This window comes from Clytia hemisphaerica, unplaced genomic scaffold (assembly GCF_902728285.1).
Source record: "Clytia hemisphaerica strain Z4C2 unplaced genomic scaffold, Clytia hemisphaerica genome assembly, whole genome shotgun sequence".
Classification (NCBI taxonomy): domain Eukaryota; kingdom Metazoa; phylum Cnidaria; class Hydrozoa; order Leptothecata; family Clytiidae; genus Clytia; species Clytia hemisphaerica.
In genome coordinates, this window is record NW_027103890.1 from 805,107 (window position 1) to 827,487 (window position 22,381).

Sequence of the window (22,381 nt, forward strand, 5' to 3'; positions counted from 1 at the left end):
TGAACACGCCACCATATTAGACAATTGTCATGGTACATTCTCTTTTATTTTGCCGTACAAAATCGTTCTCCCACAGAATGGAACAAAGTATTCCTTTCTTAAAAATATCAAGTTGGACATTTTATCAAGGGATATTATGTTCTAATTTAACGTGCGAAATTGTTCACTGGTGGGTTAGAAGAAATTATTCATTTCTCGAGGGAATGGTTTTGAAAATGAAAAGCGAACTAATTGGACATTTGTCAAGGGACACATTCTTTTCCATCAACAGACAAAACTGTTCTCTAAAAAGGAACCAAAGTGAATAAGTTGAGAGCCTCTGTGGAATATTTCTCAAAGTGTACAATAAAGAACATAACGGAGACAAAATTACTGTTCCTTCGATGTACATCGCGATTACAAAAGACTTCCATTCTTTTAAATACCGTTAATCATTGAAAAGTCTCTAGAGACAACAATTATTATGAATGTTTCATAAGGGAGTACTAATTTCAATCAATTTTTCTTTTGCTGAAATGACCCATAATTGTTTCAAAAAACTGAAATGAGTTTTAGAAAAGGATATAAAAACAACTACTATAAGGTATCTGGAGTAAAAGCTGTATATTGAACTTCCGCGGTAAATGAGGGTTTTCTTTAACCTTTTGTAAATCATTGTATATATGTCTATTTTATGAAAACTGAAAAATATTGATTTTTGGAAAATATTAATTGTAAGACATAACAAGTTCATGATATCTCGCACGTACATAACCAATATTTTTCACAACAAGGGCTATATAAATAAATATCAGCCTTTTTCAATCAGTAGAAAAGACTGTAAAAACGTGTGATGTCTAGTATTGGCTTTCCTCTAAATTAATAATCCTCCCTACGGAAAATTATCCAATGTACGTTCAACCAATAAGATTTATTGTTTGACTCGCTAAAAGATTTTGCAAGCTAAAACAAGTTCATGCAATTAATTAGTCTGAATCGCAGACCTATTAGATACATATCCATTATATTTTCTGACAAAGAGGACCTACCGAATATGAGCAGCCTCTATACGAATCTCTTATCGCTAGAAGATGAGCAGAAGCCTAAGTTTTCCTCCACCTCTGAAGTCACGCCGTGACGAATAATAGAAAAATCAGAAGAAGAAACTTACCCGGCGGTCGTTGCAGATTCTCTTGAATTGGCGTGCAAACACAGTTCATAATAATCAATCTCCTTGTTCAAGGAACAGAAGACACATCTAGAAATAAAGAAATGCAATTAAGAGGTAATATGCATCATGACCGAAATTGAAATTTTACGCAAATTTTGACGTAGAACCGGGTGCAGCAGAAAAAACTTTGGACGTTTGGCGAGCCACTGAGGCCGAACAAAGTCTTGTTTAGACTCAAAACCACTTTTATTAGAAAGAGGACATGCTAACTTAAATTTTGCGGTATAACTTTTTAAGTTTGGTCAAGTAGTTGTCAAGTTATAAGCTTTTGAAGTCAAAATTCACTTTTCGAAAAGTGTAAAAAACACGTAAAAAAAGGTGTATTAAATTTATGCAAATAATGAAAAAATAGCTCAGTATTTGACTTATTTAACGACTTTTACGACATAATTAATTGTTAAAATACTTTTAAAAGCAGTTTTCGTTTACAACATAGTCAGTTTTTAGTAAATAGTCAGTTTTTAGAAATATTTGAAAAAAATTCTTATCGAAAACGCTTAAAAATGCTTAATTTAATACCCTTTCATTACGTGTTTTTCACACTTTTCGAAAAGTGAATTTTAACTTCAAAAGCTTATAACTTGACAACTACTTGACCAAACTTAAAAAGTTATACCGCAAAATTTAAGTTAGCATGTCCTCTTTCTAATAAAAGTGGTTTTGAGTCCAAACAAGACTTTGTTCGGCCTCAGTGGCTCGCCAAACGTCCAAAGTTTTTTCTGCTGCACCCGGAAGATTTTGAGTGGTTTTGAGATCTAAAATATTAATCAAAATACATTATATTGAACGATCAAAATACATTAGTTTTTAAATATAATTGGATATGTCATTTAGGACCAAGGACGGATTCTGAAGTCGGAGAATAAATTCATTTATTATACAGTGGAGTCGATATAACACGCACGGGAGACGTAAGTTTGTTCGAATTAAAGAAATTTCGAGTAATAGAGCTTGTAAGGCATTTTTAACTGAACGGACCAGAAAACTCGTCCGAGTGATAGAAATTCAAATTATAGAGACTCCACTGTATTTTTATGGAAATTTGGTCAAGTATAGTAACAGACTGTTCCTTACATCGGTGCTTTGATTCCAGCGGCAGGCCGAAGACAACACTCGGCTGTTCCCTGTATAACCTCTTTGGAGGGTTGCTTGACAAGTTCGAAAAGTCCATCCAACACTGTGCTCCTTTGTTCCTAAAAGCGAAAAGAAAATGGCTCGATATATCCAATATGCGGTGTGAAAATTAACCCGCTCCAATATCCGAAGAAAATCAAATTCCCCTTGAAAACCGAATTAAAGGGCGTCAATTGTATTTACAAAAGACTCATTATTCAACGGGACCTTTGAATAGCGAGTCTTTTGTAAAGGCCGATCTCCACTTGCGCGCGCTGCGATCGCAACTTTGGCTTCAATCATTTTTGCTTGGAGAAAAGATTACGTCATAAAAACGCAGCGCGCGCTTGGAAAAAAAGTTGAATGTATTTCAACTTTTTTTCAAGCGCGCGATCGTTACGTCATATCGCACCAATGGAGTTGCTTCATTTTTCTTTTGACCAATAGCGTGGAAGCTTTGCTCGAAGAAGAGCGATTGAAGCGCGCGCAAGTGGAGACCGGCCTTAAGACAGGAGCTAGAGTATAGTGTATTTTTACCCTTCACATCTGAGTTTCATAAGTTTCTCTAAGAATCTCGAAAAAAACCAAACCCAAAAGTTTACATTTTTGAAAGTTAAACAAACGGTCTACACTTACATGAAGGGCATCGATCTTTTCTTGGACAACCATTTTCATTCCCAACATGAAACGAGACCTGAAATTTGCAGAGGATAACGGTTCAAAGCTCTATAAATTAGTCCGAAAACCTGATAGACTACGACCGGCTATTTGTAAACTCTGATTGTACTATAATTTTCATGTGTTTCTTTCTAGATATTGCATTTGAAGCTTTTCCTGAACCCAGCGACGTCGCAGAATCCCTAATTGCCGGAATTTTATCTCGTAGAAATTAGACGGAATAAAAAATCCGAGACAAGTGTATTGAATATCAGATTGAGAAAAAGGTACAACTAATAAATTTGAATAGAAAAAGTACCTTCCAGACAATTGGATATGACAATGACCAGTAACTGATTCGATTTCATCGAGAATCTTAGCGTGAAAGCTGTTCTTCACTTGTTCGTGTTGTTCGCCTGTGTCCAACACTTCTAACCACCAATCAATTCCCAATTCTTCTAACTGAAACGTTTGATAATAACTACTAAAATGTCACAGAAAGTTGCCAAGATTTTTTGTTTCGTTTGTTTTTTCAAATAGAAAATTTGGATCAATCTGGCAATAGTTGAAAGCTATAGAAAAAAGCCCTACGTACCAGGGAATTTGAATAGAAAATCATAACAACTAAGAAGGCGATTATAGTCGAGAAGATATTGATTAAATAGATTTTTAAAGTGTGTAATCTTATGGAATTGATGTTCAAACTATTGGTCTTGCTCTAGACTAATAAAAATTTTAAAAACCCTTCAATTATTTGACTGGCATAAAAATTTCGAAAAAAGATAACATTGCGCAGTCAATAATAGACCACAGACCTTATTCTCAGCGTCCAGCAGTTCTCCTTGATACTCTTTGAAATTATGGTTGGTATTCGCCATTTTGTTGTTAACGTTCGCCATGTACTCATTTCGAATCACATTCTTCTCTTCTAAAAGTTTTGACCATTGGACACCTTGACATGTTTCTTCGGATAGTTTGTTAGTTTCTTGTAAATCCATTAGGTTATGCAGCGTGTGCAATTTCTATAGCGAGAGAGAAATATATAAACATTCGCGTCAATTCCACCTACATCCCTTCCATTTGGACATCATCAGGTCATCGCAAATAATTAATAGTAATGATATGACATTGAGGGAAATTAGGGATTAATACCCCGAGTTTCATTTTGAAATACTTTGAAATACTTTGAAATAGCACGAACGGAGTGAGGGCTATTTCAAAGTATTTCAAATGATACGAGGGGTATTAATCCTAATTTCACGAAATGCCATATCATTCCTGGTTAATTATATGACTGATTTTATTATTTCCTAAAGAGCTATCCGAAATGGGGATTCCAAAAGTAAGACAGAAAATTTATCTTAAGGGAAGAAATTTTCGCGGGAAGAAAATTTCGCGGTTTTCGCGGATTTTGCCTAAAACCGCGAAATTAAGTTCCCGCGAAATTTTACAAAATCGTTAATCCACGAAATTAAATTCCCGCGAAATTTAATTTATTTCACGCATCTCCCCAAATTCGTACTATTTCAAGCCTAAAACAGGTTTTTTGCTTATTTAATAACGATTTTGGCCAAAAATATCCTGCAACCGCGAAATTAAATTCCCGCGAATTTTTCAAAAATCGCTGAACCGCGAAATTAAATTCCCGCGAAAAAAAATAATTTGACCAACCGCGAAATTAAGTTCCCGCGAAAATTTCTTCCCTTAAGGTATGATGTATTGCTATAGAAATAAGATGTATTGCTTCAAAACACAAATCATTCCATCCCATACTTTCAAATTGTTGCAGATAAATATATCATAAATATAATGTCAAACAACAAAACTAATAATCCATTATCCAAACTGTCAAACAATATTATCGGTTTAAAGGTTCTTCACAAAAATTGTATTTTCGGCTCCTTTACAAAGACGCCTGCATTATTATCAGCGAATCAAGTTCGTAATCATTGCCATATTCTTTCTTTCGCGTATCTCCACATAAAATGGTCACAAATGAAGTGTTCAAATTATATTGTTCATATTCAGATATGTTCTCCCGTTATCTTCAAGTCCACGAGACTTCACTCATTTCTGAAGTGCATTTATCCAAATGTTCGTGTTTTTGTTTTTAGATTTTCGCCATAATAAAAGAATAACATCATCATCCAACAGCTCGAATTTGTTGTCATCTTTGTACATTTTTCTTGTACTTTTGCTCCTTTGATTTTGATCGAATGGCTATCCTTCTCAAAATATTTGTTTGTTTTTAAAAAACCTGCTTACTTTTGTGATCGAATGTTGTCAAAAATAATCGAATGTTTTGGAAATTACTAAAAAAAAAACACTACTCGGCGCGTGAAATTATGTTAGGAGAAAATGGTTTTGATCAAAAATATTACTTCTAAAAATGAAGTTAAGAATCTTAATTTCTCCTGAATGGTTCAATAGTTTTGTTGTTTACGTATTTGTAAACTGCGTCTTGTTTGTGGCGGGACGGCGGAAAAAAGGGCGTATTATCAGAAATTTTTGGCGGGAGCGGGGTATTACAAATCAAAGCGGGGTATTACAAAATAATACCCCGCCGTAGGATAAGAGCGCGCAACCTAAATAAAATCAGTCATATAATTATAACCATAATACTTAAAAGATTTTATGTTCTTCATACAAGATCCTGGATGATTGCTATGGTTATTTTTGTATTCGCAAAATGCGCGCTGAATAGAATTCTGAATTATCATCAAAGTGTAATAATATTTATTAACTGTGATATTCACTCTATACTCTATACGAAAAGGTAGCTAGCCTCCTACCCAATAATAGACGCAACGGCTTTTTTTCTACGCAGTAACGTCTATTCATTCCACTTTGCGACTTTTTCGAATGTTTTGAGCCCAGGTTTTCCGGCTCCAAACATTCGATTTTTTGACGTCACTTTAAACTTTCGAAGTTCTTGCAGAAGGAAAAAAATCGAACTTGCGTCATAACTCTTAAGTGGCTTCTATTTTTCGAAAATCATCAAAGTGGAACTCATCAAATAACAAAAAGAAAAATCCTGGTTTTTGGTGAGGTGTTCGCCATCTTTATACAGGTTTGTACGGCAATTTTGTATAAGTAAATGAGCGGGAAAATGTAAACTTTTTTGGGCCCAGTTTCAACTGAAAACCATGAGAATCCCTTCCCCTTTTTATCTTGGTAAGTGTTTTAAATAATTTTTCACAAAACTGTAATGCAAGAATGGAGTAAAAGTTGTGTACCTGTAACGAATCCGTCTTCAATTCCGTACGGTTCCACGATTTTATTGCATCTTGGTACAATCTAGCCGCTTCTTCGTGATCCCTCTTTAAAATCGCAATACCGGCGAGACCGTTGAGCGCGCAGATTAATTTCCTGTGGGCTTCCTCACATTCCAATTTGTTGGATTCGATCAATTTCAATAAAACTTTATCCATGGAAACGCACTTTTTCTCGAAATTGACAGAGCCGTTGGTGACGACACCTGGATGGACGCTCGCTTGCCGGAGCTGCAACAAAGGCCATAAGAACTTGTTTAGTTCGTTCTTCGCTAAATCAGAGATCTTAACTGATCGGTTAGGAATGAATTTAAGAGCGTCGTCTTTTTGCTTGAGTTGGTAATCAAACTCTTTTTGGTAATAATGGCGCTCGATAGCACTAAGTTGGAGCCAGGTCGTGTACTCGGTTTGTTTTGGGATACGAATCTGATCGATGACATCATCTTTGCACGATCTCCACGTAATTTTGGCGAGTGTGTCGAATAACGGGAGGTGGTCACCACTCTGGTGATGATCCAGGAGTGCTCTGTGCCACCATAATTTATCAGAGTACGGTTTTACACCCAGGAAAAGCAACAACCCGTAAATATCTAAAAAATATTCCAAACACAAATTTTAAAGTATACAGTCTTGAATCTGGGAAATTGCACAACAATATCAGCAAATCTAAACTTGATATCCGCCTAGGACCTGATCAAACAAGGCAATGGAATTTGTTACATCATGTAATAATGTTATGTCATGCCGGTAATAACAAAACAGAGCCTCCATAACTGGAATGTTTTCTTATCTAAAGCGACCACGCCCCTCCCCCCGCATATTGCACCAAAATTATTCTTACGGTAATGTTTACTGAAAAATGATTTCGAAACACCCAGTTGTCATGGATTTTGAATATCTAAAGATTTCAAGCAAGATTAGAGTACAACTGACCTTCCATTCCTCTTTTGAAGGGAGTGCCAGTGACACACCATCGATGGACGGCAGAGATTCTCAAACACATTTCAGCCAGTTTGGTGTTATCAGCTTCCACCATTTGCGCTTCATCGATTGCCATTCTCCAAAAGTTGATGGCCAGTAATGGACATGGCAGAACTGCGTAACGCTTACGGTGGCGGAGTCTTCTACAGGCTACGAGTGAGAAATTATAAATGATAAAGGAGATGGGCACAACACCTAAGTTAGCCTGTACAACATTCAATGACCGGTGTTTGACCGGAGTTTCCGTTTCGAATTTGTGCCTCTTCAAATGTTTGACACATCAAATATTCTACTTTTGTGACGTCAAAGTTTAGGTTTCACCTTCGAAATAAAACCTTAAAAAGTATTCTAATAATTATGTTGCCTCACCATCATCAGCTTTGACGTAATTGAAGTCTTGGCGAAGCGTGTTGAATGATGTAATGATGATATCATATTCCGCAAGAACTTTTGGTGGCAGAAATTTGTGGATTTTTACGCCTTCGTAAACCTAGAGTAGAAGAGGTTGCTAGTAAAGACTTTTCTTTATTTTCAAAAATTATACAAAAAGCCACCGTATGTCACTGCCTTTTTACTTTACCAAAGAGGTAGCAACACCTTGAAATTCGTTTTGAAAGAAATACATTAATATCAAAGGTTCAAAGATTGTGCTTCCGCCATTATGGAAGTGAAAATTCATATTGTAAAAGGATTCACATTAGAATTAGAATGTTTTTTCCATAAAGGCAGATATATAACCATGTCAATTCAACACTTTTAACTCTACCGTATTACGTCGAATTGAAGTGAATTGATTCTTAATAACAACAAGGGAATCAGAGGAATCAAAACCCACCATGTATTTGATGGTATCTTTCTTGACGTGCATTTTGATCTCGTTATACCACTGCTGTTGTAAAGTATCAGGACATACAATCAATGTGCAATGACTTTGTACCATCTGAAAAAAACAGAACGATACAAATTACTAACAATTTCTATGTATCTGTATTGAACAGGAGACACCTCAAAATGTTTTTTGACAAATTATATGAAACTTCACTGATGAGGGAGATTCATAGCATGGTGGTACAGAAATATCTTCTTTTAGTGTTATGGAAGCTGAATAATAATAATAATAATAATAAACAAGTGATACTTTTATGGACCTACCTGGTTATGAATTTAACACATATAATTGATATCTACGTGAGCATGACCGTTAAACAATCATTCAGAACACAAATAGTGACGATCTATTAAAATTAGTCGTTTGTTTCTTATAAAAGAAACGTTTAGAAACCAAAATTTCATGATCTTTCATATTCTTTCATATTCAAGACTTCTGAGTAATTTGACTAAGAACATTGATGTATGCTTATTAATAGTGATTCTTATAGATAAACATGCGTTTTTTGAGCCGACAAAATTTTTTTGCAAAAATCTCCTTGAGCCATCTTTTACCTATTTTCATGCAAAAAATCAGAAAAAATTAATGATCCAATTTTTCACAAAGTCCAAAAAACCCTTTTTAGCCGTTTTTTGGCCCAAATTTGCCCAAAAAATTTTTTTTTCGAAAATCGGGCTCCGTCACATTCGAGGGTTTATAGTTATGCATCTTTGTGCAAAAAATCATAAAGAATGAAAGAGCCAATCTCGAGAAAAGCTCCCTAAGTAATTGATAATGTGCTTATAAAAAAATATCGAATTTGGCCAGTTTTTCTGAGTTTTTCTATAAAAACACGCTAAGCAACCAAAATTCATGTCTGAACACACATATTCTTCACAAGTAAGCCCTCATGAGCAAAAAAAGCATCTATCTCATAAAAAATTGAGTAATTTGACTAAGAACATTGATGTATGCTTATTTATAGTGATTCTTATAGATAAACATGCGTTTTTTGAGCCAACAAAACTTTTTTGCAAAAATCTGCTTGAGCCATCTTTTACCAATGATGTTAGCCTACTTTCATGCAAAAAATCAGAAAAAATTAATGATCCAATTTTTCACAAAGTCCAAAAAACCCGTTTTTTTGGCGGTTTTTGGCCCAAATTTGCCCCCAAATTTTTTTTTTCGAAAATCGGGCTCCATCACATTTTGGCCACTACCATTTTGCACCTTTGTACCAAAAATCAAAAGATTCCTATGATTCAATCCTGAGAAAAGTTGGTAACAGACGACGAACGAACGGACGGACGGACGAACATAGGTTAATTTATAGGACCTCCACCCCACCGGGGTAGGTCCAAAAAGAGGCGTTTTAGTCCCCATTAATCTAAAGAGCTTTAGTACTGAAAACTACCTTGCTGAAAAGGAAGGAGAAAAGTGTTGGAAGTTTGGAAGGGGTTCGTTCGAGTAAAATAAGTAAAGTTTTACAAAATGTAAAAATGAATCATGGCGCTGTTGACCAATTATTATTGTTTTTTAAGGATCTGAATCAGGAAAGTTTAAATTACCTCCTTCATTGAGCAATGTGGGCAATCGTAATCCTCCAGAGCTGTTTCACCATATCCAGAACAACCAAGATGAAATATGTTTGGACATTTGTTACACTGTACCCTCTCATCTTTCACTGCTTGCGAACAAATACAGCACAATGTGGGATTGAAAGTACCATCTATGTATTGTTGGTAGTCATTTTTATAAGCTGTCGATTTTGCTTTCTTTTGGTTTGAAGCTTGGTGTGTACTGCCACTTGGAGGAACATACAAAACAGGCATATCATTGATTCCTCCTGTCTTGAGCATTTTCAAAGGTAAGTAGTCATGATCGTGCGATAAACTTCTTTTCCTTTGATCATTGAGTTTATCTTGCAATTTCTGTTGTTCAGGTCGAGGGTTGTTGAAGTGTAGTGCAAGAACCTCCACCGTTTTACCTGGAGAGAAAAATAAAAACTTCAATCAAACAGATAAAAAGTTCATTTTCCATTATTTAAAAAGGGCATCCGGAATTTAACAGTTTCATGGTTGCTTTAACAACAAATAGACCATGATTTGTGACAACGGTCACGGAAAGAACGGATCACTGCATAGCATACTAAGGATAGAGTGAGTAAAATGAATAGCTGCAGAAGGTGTTTACAGAACCAGCAAGTTCAACTTCCAATTTGTAGGTGAGTATGTTAGAGGGTGATCAGAGGGCTTTATTTTCATCATGTTGTCCCCCATATGGTAGGAGTGAAATCCACTCTTTTCTCTAGATTTCTTCACCACTGTCCTCGATTTTTTATTTTAGTTACTGAGCAATAAGCAAAAAGATATCAAGTACTAATTTTCAACTTCTTTTTAATAACCAAGCTAAGGATATTCTCTTAAAAACGCAGCCAAATGTTTTACTTATGTTCCAGCTGCTATATTCTGCATTAATTGCTATCAAAATATTCAGCAATAACATCCTGAGAGAAGAATCCATCCATATTGTAAATCTACAAACCTAATCCCATCTCATCAGCAAGAATGCCACCTCGTGGGAAGAGAGTTGGTTTTGGAAATTCTTTCACCAGTCTAAAATAGAAGAAAATAGTGTTTAGGGGCGATAATGAGGCAAGAGTCTTATTCTTGCCCGGCAAATGTTGAACTTTGCTTGGTCCAAGACAAGAGAAGACTTGCGATTGACAGTCCTTTTTCTCCAAAACAAGTGAAAGTAAGTGAAAGTAAAACAAAAACAGTCTTCAACAGACAAGATTATCAAAATTATTTTGTGTTTTTTAAAAAGTATGCGAAAATCAATGGGGAAAATCTTTTAATAATTGGTCAGCCCCGGTGACCCTTCAAATCGGTTCCGCGATTTTTTTTCCAGCAGCAGCATCCGCAGCGCATTTGGACTTGTTTTTTAAATCCGATTTCGGATTATTTTCGGAAAACAAGTTTTCGGTAAAACTTTGGCGCGAAAAATATTTTCTATTGGAAGAGAAAAGAAACACGTCACTTCATTTATTAAGATTTGCGCATAATATAAGAATAATAAAAGAACACTATATAAAAGAAGAAAGTAGTAAAAATGAAAATTTTTTGTTTATTCAATAAATTGAAAGAAACTAATGCATTGTAAATAAATAGAGAGTATAAAAGAAAGTTTTTTATGATTAGTTTTGAGGCTTTCTTGTCCAAAGTGTGGCGTAACATTTACAGAAACTTGGAATCATCATAACTTTTGATTGAGTTATCGAAACTGGACGGAATTTTCGACGCAGCTTCCTCAATATAAAATGCCCCTACTCATTCACATTATACTAGGGGCCTACTTGGTTCAACACGTCATTTAAATCAATCTGACAAATGTGACGAAAGCTGCAGTGAACAGTGAACATCTAAAAGCGACCGCCTCGGATATACTTTCTCAGAGAATAACGAACAGGTTTAAGACATTCTAACGAACAGATTTAGGTGAAATTTCCCGGGGGGTTTACTTAGGCAAAATGGATGCAAACCATAAGGGTACCTTTTTTCAGGCCTCACAAGTCTCTCAGAGGGGTACAAATTCATGAGTTAGTCTCTAAAAGGGTCCCAAAATCACGAAAATCGAAAATTTTTCTCTAAAAAGGACACGATTTCCAGAAATTTTGACCAAAATTTGGTGAAAATCAAACTGAAATTTGGAAAAAAATCATCAAAATTTTGTCTCTCAAAGGGTCGATTTTCGGCTCGGACACCCGTCACCTCGTAAACCTAGTACCCCCCTGGTGAAATTCCAACATCTATCCCATGTCCATTTTGGACAAGTCCAACTTTGTGTTAAACATTTTTTCGTCTGAAGTTTCAGCCAAAATGAGCTTTTCAACCTCTTTGACTTTAACAATGAATTAGGTTTCTTGATTGTACTTCCTTCTGATCGCTTTAAGCTTATTGGGCTGACCTTCCAGCGCAGCTGGTTTATTACACATTCAATTCCTCTCGAAAAAACGTCTCCAGCGAAAAAGAATTCTCCATTACCATCAGTTCCCACTGCAAAATTTCTCATCTTGTATCCACCCCTGGGAAAGCCACTAGAGTTTAGAGGATCCACACTGAAACAATAAAATTCATATAATTCCTTATCCGTTAAAACAAGGATTTTTTCCATTTTCGTTGAGCTTAATAGTCTTTCCATTTTATTTTTATTTTATGGGGTGATACTTACTTTCCAGAGTAAACATTGAGGTAAGCATGCTCTCCATTTACAAAAGTGACATCTTGCCAATGAGGATGCATACCTTCTTCATTACCAACTATAAGAACAACATTGGTGTAACACATTATTACATTTTCTGTTAATTATTGTCTTTGAAACATCATTTACAAAATTTAAAACTTCAAAGTGAATGAATTTCTTAGGTCTATAACACTTAAAACGAAGAGAATATATAGGATGAACCAAAGACATAGCAACTGTGCAAAATATTCCTAGCACGTTTAAAGAATCGGACATACTAGCAACGTAATTTCTAATAATGTACAAATGCGTGGACAATAATCTACAGCTTTGCAGCTGACTGCCCATCAATCTTAATAATTTCTCCTACCCAAAGTCTTGAAAGTCCAACCATTCTGCAGTTTTATCAAACATATAAAAGTTTCACTTACTGGAATGATCAAATTTTTCTTGACAAACCATCCAATGTATAGCTTTTGCTTGATAATTCCTCAGTGTTGGCAATAAATTACTAGCTTGATATTTAGCCAATACAAAATCATCCATATCTTTTAGATGATCCTTGGAATGTTCTTGAACAAATTTATACAACTCTTCAACAGATTTCTTCTTTGGTCTATCCGTATCAAACTGTACAAGTTCATCCTTTAGTGGGTAGAAATATTGAATAACCCATTTCAAACTATCTTTTAAGCCACTGTGTTTTTGCTGATTGACACCATCCTCATCAATTACATTTTCAAGAGGGGAAATTGCTGTTGGTGTTAAGTAAACACATATGTGAACTGTGTGTTTGGTGAAATCAACACCAAACCGTACTTTTCCCAGCTTATCAAGTGATTCAAAGTTAAACTCTAATTTTGTTTTCTCTACAAAGTGTTTTGTTGATAAGTTACCTTTCCATATTATATCCTCTACACCATAATTTTTAGAATATCTTGAGTAGGCAACGGAAACCAATACTTCTCCAAATATGTATTTCTCTTTCTTGAACCTCTTTTGTTTTTCATTGAACTCGTATAGTTTCAAATATAAAGCATCCTGGTCGTTTTCTTCTTGAGAAAGAAGATAATTGGTTCTCAACCCATCAAGACAAAAAGTACCCAATAAGATATTCTCTTCATCCTCAAGCTTCAAGAAGTGATTATCATATAATTGAACTTTTCTTTGATACCAGTTGGGATGAGGGTGTTGTTCCATTTTATATCTATTTCATATCTGCAAAAATGAAGAATACTTAAAATGGAAAGTTTGAGAAGCCTAGTTCCACAGCACGAGTTCTTGCATGACTATTGTAACATCCTAAACCTTGGGAGGAGAGTGTCTAATACATCTAATAAATCTAATAATGTTTTTGTGCGAAAAAAAAGAAGTACAAGGAAAAAGTCCAATCAAAATCTCCAATATCGGCGATCTCTGGCATATTTCCGGTATTTTCGGCCGGAAAATTTTTTTCTTCGAAAATCAGGCTCTCTCACATTTCAGGTGCATCAGTGTGCAAAATTTCATGAAAAATATAAAGTACAGCTTGAGAAATTCAAGAAAAACCGTTTTTCCGGCAATAATTGGCTGTTCTGGCAGGTTCTAGTGATTTTTAGAAAGTTCCGACTTCAAAAACCAGTTTTATTGACAATTGAATCATGCTTACTGGTGGGCATTGTTATCAATAATTTTTTTGTGTGAAAAAACAAAGAGATATTAAGAAAAAGTCCAATGAAAATCTACAAAAACAGCGATTACTGGCATTTTCAATTGGAAAAAAAATTTTCTCAAAAATCGGACTCGGCCATGTTTTGGGCATTGCTAAATATGCGTCTTTGTGCAAAAAATCGGAAAAAAATAACGAGAAAATCTCGAGAAAATGCAAAAAACCGGTTTTTCAGGCATATTTTTATGGGATTTTCGGTCAGACCAAAATGTTTTTCAAAAATTGGGCTCCATCACATTTTAGGCATCATTATTTTGCACTTTTGTGCCAAAAATCAGAAAAAACGAAAAATAAGAAAAATACCTAAGCCAATCTCGAGAAAAGCTGGTAACAGACGAACGAACGAGCGAACAAACAAAGGTTAATTTAAGGGACCTCCAAGGTAGGTCCAAAAAGGAAGAAACAGAGCTGAGGGTGAGTTTGTTTTCTACTCAAAAACATGGTTGGTCATGGTGATACATGTGAACTTGTTTTTTATGGACTTTGGTGTATATATCTTTGGATGTTATAAATGAAAAATGCGGGAGAGGAGTTAGTGGTGAAGGCTAACATGCATAGCCCTGATACTGTCTCAATCATCAATCTTATCTCTCTCTTCTTCTGAATATAACAGTCTGGATATCCAGATCCAGCCAGGCTAATAATGCTAAATGCAGTGAAGTCAAGTTTGAAGATATTCTTTATTAGAAAAACAGTTAAAAGCAGTCAAAACGCAATTTACCTTACCTCCTAAGTTTGTCTTTGTTATGCTAAAATATAAGAAACCTTTGTCATGCTGTCTAATTACAAAAACCTCCAATCACTACTTCTCCGCCATCTTGTTTCACTTTAAATGCAGTGTTTTAAAATTCCTTAGCTACATTATTAGCCTGTTAGACGAAAACCGCTTTTTTATCACGATTTAACGTCTGTTACTTTTTGCCGTGGAATCGAATGTTCTTGGACGGGAAAGTCCGTCCAAGATTTTCTCTTCGGCGCAGCTCATTTTGCCGTGACTTTGGACAAAGCTGCACTCCATCGCATGTACTTTTTTCGTTTTTTTAAGAAGTCGCTGCATTGCTTCGATCGGTAGAGTTCAAATAGATTTTCGAACTTTCGAATTTTGTAATTCGAATTTTGTGATTCGAATTTTGAAATTTTTTTGAGAGAGAACCAAAATCATTTGTTTTGAAAAATTGAAACCGAACGAAAAAGAAGCAGTATCAGCTGAATATGTGGATGGAGGAGAAAAGAAGATGGAAATACTTTTTTTGCATCAACAGCAACAGAGTTGTTGGGTTATTTCCACAACAGGATTGAAGAATCCCAGAGATTAACTGTAAACATGTAGAATGAAAATTATCAAATCAGATTAGATCCTATCCTACCTAGAGCCATAAGTGCTGCAATCCAATGTCGATGATTGAAGACAAACTTGTACTTTTTGTATGCTTTGGGATGGCAACGAATATCTTTTGGGTATGGCTTGAAACCTGGAAGATTTTATTTTGTTTATTCCTGGCTTATTCCAGTGGAAAGAAGAACTGTTTGTTTGTTATTGTTTTTATTGGCTGTTCGATGTGGTCTCTGGTCGCTAGTTTGAAAATATTCCATTAATAAAATGATGGAAAGTAAATTGACATATGATTGAAAGTAAATTGAAATTTGATTGTATTCGATTCGAAAGTTTGCTGGGAATGGAAATGAATAACTTTCTTCAGCTCGCGTCTTCACCAGTGACATAAGACAAGTCTTGACAATTGTCAAAACTTGACACTATTTTTATAATTATTCTAGAATTTTTACATTTTAATGTGAAGAGTTTGGTGTATAATAAGAGTTAAAACTACCAATTAATTTTGAGATCTCGAGCAGATTTAAGATTTAAATTTCTCAACTTTGGACAGTTGGAAACTAGATAGTAAGCCAGTAAAATGTGGAGGTTTTGCTTCGAATTGTGAGAGGAATCTACCTAAATTTTATTATTTTTATCTAACTTTTTTATCTAAATTTATATTTTTAAGATATTACAGTCATTGTCATAGTTTTATTACAACTTTAGAACTTTGCTAAATTTTTTAGTAAATACATTAATGATATATTTCTATTCTCTTAATCCTGAAATTGCACGAGATCGACTTATTTCCGTCAAATGATTGTCTTGGAATCCTCATTATTTTTTATTTTACATCCCTGTTTCAAAAACTGGCTATGGCTAGTGTTGAGAGTTTTCTTTGATTTTGGTTTCTTTTCTCTACAAGGAAGAAAAACTTTAGAAGAAGTGGGATTACCTCATTACCTTTCTAAATTAAGAGCATGTTGACAATACCATTAATTGGAGCTGCTTGAAGACTTTAGGAAACTTTTTTGCTTCTATAGTTCTTTCGTTATAATAGGGGTGTATCAAAACAATTAAAAAAAAAAACATTTTCAGCTCACCAAAACTCCATTATAATACCGATCCCGAGGATTTTTTTGTTTTGATTTTATGCACGGAACTCAAAAATTGAGACTAGATTGAACATCAACACACATCCTCTCCTACCTATTCGATTGTCCGTTCCAGTCTTTATTTTCGAGTTCCGTGTTTTCCCGCCCTTATACACTCCGCACGGGATCGACGTCACCCTCCACCGCAGTGCAATAACTTTCGACAACCGCTTCAAAGTGTAACTGACCATAAAACAAAGAAAAAATTTGGTTTGTGGGAAGGCACTGGCTACTACATTATATGTAGGGAAAAGGTTTTCTCCAGGTTTTTTCAATCCTGGGATTAAACTACGAGGGCGGTTCCGCCCGCTTATTTTTCTTTCGGCGTTGAGCGCCCCGGGGATACTTAACAATAAAAGAGATTTTAAGATTAATGTTGAAAAGCATATTTTTTCGATTAATTTAGGCGATACTTAACAAAAAATAAGGTGGTTTTAAACAAATCTTTGACAAATTGGCGTTTCTTTCTGTTCTAATATATGCAAATCACGTCGAAAAAAGAATATATTTCCGCCTTTTTTACTTTCACTTTCGCTTTCGTGTTACGCGATTCCAATTGGATGAATACCGCTTGCTAACAAATTCTGATTGGCTGTAAGTCTTTAGCTTCGGGATTCTGATTGGATCATTTCCCGAGTCACGGTTGAATTTTGATTGGTTGAAAGTTTCTGAGCGTGAATTCTGATTGGATGAATACCTGAAAAGTAAACAATAGTATGTAAGTATTTTGCTTATCAAAACCTAAAGATTCCCAGGGGGTTTTATCTACTTTGCATGACAATAATTAAGCCTACAAAACACCGAGAAAAAAACCCAACATAGAACAGGTGTATTTTGTTATATGTAGAATATGATAGCGTGAATCTTTTTGAAATTCTATGCTATGTCAGGATTTTTTCTCAATGCCCCGTAACTATGCCCGGGGTACCCGTTGCTAAGACCTTATGTTAAAAACGAAAGCGATTACGGCAAAAAGTAGCGATTTTCGTAATACCTCAAATATTGATACTTGACTGTACTGAAATGCGAGAGTGTTGACCTGTTGACAGCTATGTAAAGGAAGCCTGAAAATGCCTGCACTTTTGATTCTGCAAATTGCTAATAATACCAAGAAATGTCAACATATTCTGACCACAATTGTTGAAGCAAAAATGAAAAAAAAAGGTGATACGTTCAGGTCAGAAAAATATTTTCAACACAGAGCAGATACCTGGTTTTCAGCTGGAAGGAACCATTTAACGTTTTTAAAACAGGTCATCGCCAATATCTAGACATCAAAAGCCAAGGAATAGAGGAACATTTTGATGGCAAAAAAATCCAGAAATTAAAACAAAATTTGCTGGAAAGGAAGAGAAGTTGAACGCACCATGCCAAATCTCCCGCCATTTTAAATTTTCAGCTGATGTCAGCACATTTTATACAACAGAACTATTATATTGCAAATTAGGCTATGTTCGCCAATTCTGACCTAAATTGGATAAGATCGCCTAATTAAGCCAAAAATTGTAGGAATTGTAGCATAATTAATTAATTAGGCTTGAAGGAACATAATCCCATAGAGGTATAAAGAAAGACAGGAGATGAATTTGTCGGTAATTGGTCGTTAAAGTCTTTTGATTTCTTTTATGTAATAAATCAAAAGAAATTCTAGGCTCGCCCGACGAAATACGACTTTTTAGTAGAACTCGAGTCTGTTCTGAACATTCTTACTATCAGCACCGAAGATTTCTAGCCTTCTAATACACGCTTTTTTTTTATAAGAATGGTGTTTTTTCATTTCATCATGGATATTCTTAACTTTTTGGCGAAAATCATCCAAAAATATTCTTACGGTATTTTTAGGTTTAGATCGAAATTGGCAATGTACAGGTTAAAATGCATTAAAAATGGCATTCTTAGGTTCAGTTGTTAAATTCCATGATGGTGATATTCTTACCATATTTCTTAATTTTTTGGCCATTTTCATCATGGACATTCTTATAAAGTGTATTCTTATAAAAACGCCTAGCGTGTATACTAGTACGAGAATAAAATAAAATTTAGCTCCACGAAATAAGTTTGCGTTCAATTTTGGCATCCATTAAATTTTGTTTTGAAAAGATATTTTCTCTAGCCAGAAAATAAAAAGTTCTTTATAAGCACACACAATTTCAGACCCAATTTGTAGACAAAAAGTCGCTGGAGAATTTTGGAGGAAAGTATTAAGCAATAGGGTTCACCTTGAAGAAAATGTTGATCGAAAAATCTTTTTATTTGATGAAGGATTGCAAAGTTTACAGGCCCTTTTTTAGTCCAAATATTTTCTTACACCAATGTCAGAAACAATGAATCTCGTCTCATCTTATTTCCAACACTTAAGTTAGCCAATAAGATTTCACCTATCAACAAAAGAGCTCATTAAAAATGCACGATATATGAGATTTTTGACTAAAGCTAGATTTCAAAATGGGTAAAATTTGAGCGGGCTGAGAAAATATTCAATTTTAGTACTGTGCGCAATACAGAAAAAAAACCTTTCAAACCGTCAAGAACCTTTTCAATCAACACCTTGGCTTGCTCAAAGCTAACGTTTTGAAACGAAAACCCACAGCACAAGAAACGAAAAGAGGCAAAGTGCGAATCGCAGACCTCTACAAAACTCCAGGTAGTATAAGGAGCACGAATCCGTTAGTGGATGCCAGCAGCCTAGAAGTAATGATGTTTTCGTCCAAAGGGGTACTACAGGTTAGGCTTTCTTTGAAAAATATCAGAGAAATTGTGTTCTTGCTGGCCCTAGGTACCCTGAGTATCAGAGGTTAAGTTTTCAAAGAATATATTAACCTCTGAAGACCAATAAGTACCAATAATAGAAATTTTATCGCACATGTGTCAATCTAATCACTGCAGAAAAAATCAAAGATAAAGAGCAAATAGAGCAAATATTACCATATTAATGTCTAGCAGACTGTATCAGTATGCATTTTACTATTTACGAATTCCCCAGAAACCTCCAAGTGTAATTGAAATGAGTTTATTTCGAAAGAAATCTTTTATATGATCCCCAAATGTATAACAGTAATTACTAAACTTTTAATATTTCATTTAATTCTACTGATGGATCAATCAATAGTTTGCATTACGTCATCAAGCAAAGCTTAAACACAGGTACTTTCCCAGTAAAGTGGAAAACATCTAAAGTAACACCAGTATACAAAAAAGGTGTCAAATCAGACTGCTCAAACTATAGACCAATATCGCTATTGTCAATCCCTAGCAAAGTTGTTGAACACCTGGTCTGCTCACAGCTAAACTCACACCTGCAAAAACAAAACCTGCAGACAGAACATCAATGGGGATTTCGCCCCCAACGCTCCACAGAAGATATACTTCTTTATATGACAGAAAAGTGGAGGAAATCTATCGACAAAAATGAGGTAGTCGCAGTCCTGTTTATCGACTTTCGCAAGGCGTTCGATAGCGTGTCACACCCAATCCTATTAAGAAAATGAGTGCTTCTGGAATATCTGGAGATTTTCTCTCATACCTAACGAGCTACCTTAGTAACAGAAAGCAATTCACATCACTAAATGGAATCGAATCCAACCTTGAAAGAGTCGAATATGGTGTTCCGCAAGGATCTCTAATTGGACCACCAAGTTTTTCCATCAACGTAAACGATATGAGTGATTGTATTGAAAGTGATTTAGACCAGCTTGCAGATGACTCAACAACCTATACTACTGGACCAACTGCTGATGATGTTCTTGACAGCCTCCAAAACAGTGCTTGTCAATTAGAGAGTTATGCCAAACGAAACTCCTTATCGATTCACCCTGATAAATGCAAAATCTTGGTCATGTCAAGAAATCGTTTCATTGGTCCATACAAAAATATTACTCTGTGTGGAGCAAGTGTTGAGATTGTTAGCTCCACCAAATGTCTGGGAGTTACTATTGATGACAAGTTGGAATGGGAGGAGCATGTTCGAAAAATTACCAAATCTTTTAGTATTAAACTGAAGAAACTTTATCAAATGAGAAACATGCCATACCCTACCTTATCAACAATATATTTTCAAGGCATATTACCCTCTGTTATCTACGGTATACTCATTTGGGGAAATTGTTCTGAGAATCTTATGTCGTATGTCGAGAATGTCCACATAAAGGCTGCACGGTTCATAAATCGAGTCAAAAAGTCTGTTCGTGATAATGCTGTCCTAGCCAGTGTCAAATGGAAACCCATTATCTATTATTACAAGCGAAGTATTGCATGTAAAGTTTATAAGATACATAACAACCTTGGTTCTCCATTACTCTCTGACCTGATTGTTAAAACGAAATCAAGAAAGTCTCGCAATACACTGAAAATCGATATGTCTCCATTCAAATATGTTGCTTTCAAACGTTCATTTCGCTACAGAAATGCTATTGTATGGAACAATATTCCAGACAATTAAAAATATGGACAATTTCAAATCCTTCAAGAAGGATCTGAAAAAATCAGATTGCCTTGAAAAAGTTAATTTTAAAATGACAGGAAGAGCTCTTCTTCACGAAGACTTCATTTATTACTAAAGTTATATCATATATCATAACCCGAAAACATATTTATTATTTTTATATTTTATATATTTATAAAAACATCACATATACATATTTTAAATTATTTATTTGTAACACATAAGATTTACATATTCTAAATCCTCTTCATTAATTTCTCAGACACACTTTAATTAACCTAGCCTTAGTCTTATTTTTGCATAAAATACATTTCGCCTTTGCAGCGGTTTTACTTTTTTGTTTCTTAGCCTGCAGGTCCACATCAGTTTTTACTGCCAATATATATAGAATTGTATATAGCTTGTATATATAGTTTTGTATATAGAACCTGACCTGTGTTGACAAATAAATTAGTAATAATAATAATAATAATTATGGAAATGTCACTTTAATTGAATCGAAATAATAGACAGACTTTATGTTATGATTCTCTATCGCTGACTCTTTTTACAAAGCATTGATGACTTTTTTAAGTTGTGTTTCAACGACGGGAATAAAAATATCAACTTTGAACTTCATCCAAGATCTTGGATGGTCGTCATGGTTACTTTTGTCTTCGTTGATTGCGCGCTGAATAGAATCTCGATTCGTCGACACAGCGTCAATATATGATTTTGACCTGTGCTATTCACGGTAGACCCTAGGGACCCTAGGCGCTCGAGAAAGCACACATTTCTTGATATTTTGAAACGGGAAACGTAAGCAAATTCACTGATGGATAAAGGGAATGCTTCAAACACAAAAGCAATTTCTTCAAGAAAACTTTATAGTAGTGTTTAAGAAGTTCTTTTAAGTTTGGATGAATTCTACTTTTTTTTTTAAGTCTGTGACCGTCGATGTTCGTTAATTGGAGAGGAAAAAGTAGGGTTTTGGCCATTTCGTGCAAAAAACTTTGTCCGCTAATCGGAGGGTCCGCCTTTTGGAAACTTTTTGATGAGGATTTGACTAGAAAATAGCCGGGGAAAATAGAATTGTCCGCTAAAGTGTTGGCCTTTTAGAGTGACCGTTAATTAGAGGTTTTATATTGTAGATCGAATAGACTGGAGTCGTTCATAATGCGGGTAATGCAGTTAGTATAGGTGTTATATGATAATACGATTATTGTTACGGGATTTAGTTTGTTACTAAAATTTGTTCTTACAAATCTAAAATCTTATCTCCTGAATAGACGGGGGGGGGGGGTCCAATAAGCAGGGGGTAGGAAAATCTTCCAAGTTCTAATAAGCGGGGGGATGGAATAAGAGAGGGGGTAATTTGAAGGCAGATTTTTTTTATTAATATCAATTTCAACAACAAAAAAGAAACTTTAACAAATAAAGA

At 35.0% G+C, this 22,381-nt stretch overlaps 1 protein-coding gene across 1 annotated transcript in view; it reads right to left on the reverse strand.

The window, feature by feature from the left end:
- Positions 1 to 13,563, reverse strand: part of LOC136808599 (E3 ubiquitin-protein ligase SHPRH-like) — a 79,399-nt gene extending 65,836 nt beyond the window's left edge. Inside the window, exons 1-13 of the mRNA XM_067065133.1 lie at positions 12,775 to 13,563; positions 12,332 to 12,419; positions 10,646 to 10,716; positions 9,670 to 10,088; positions 8,069 to 8,173; positions 7,603 to 7,723; positions 7,186 to 7,383; positions 6,217 to 6,842; positions 3,796 to 4,002; positions 3,300 to 3,442; positions 2,960 to 3,017; positions 2,285 to 2,403; positions 1,151 to 1,237 (exon numbers count right to left, since the gene is read on the reverse strand). Of these exons, the coding sequence (XP_066921234.1) occupies positions 1,151 to 1,237; positions 2,285 to 2,403; positions 2,960 to 3,017; positions 3,300 to 3,442; positions 3,796 to 4,002; positions 6,217 to 6,842; positions 7,186 to 7,383; positions 7,603 to 7,723; positions 8,069 to 8,173; positions 9,670 to 10,088; positions 10,646 to 10,716; positions 12,332 to 12,419; positions 12,775 to 13,543 (3,011 nt within the window). The 5' untranslated portion in view covers positions 13,544 to 13,563. The remainder of the gene's footprint in view (positions 1 to 1,150; positions 1,238 to 2,284; positions 2,404 to 2,959; positions 3,018 to 3,299; positions 3,443 to 3,795; positions 4,003 to 6,216; positions 6,843 to 7,185; positions 7,384 to 7,602; positions 7,724 to 8,068; positions 8,174 to 9,669; positions 10,089 to 10,645; positions 10,717 to 12,331; positions 12,420 to 12,774) is intronic.
- Positions 13,564 to 22,381: the final 8,818 nt, after the last annotated feature.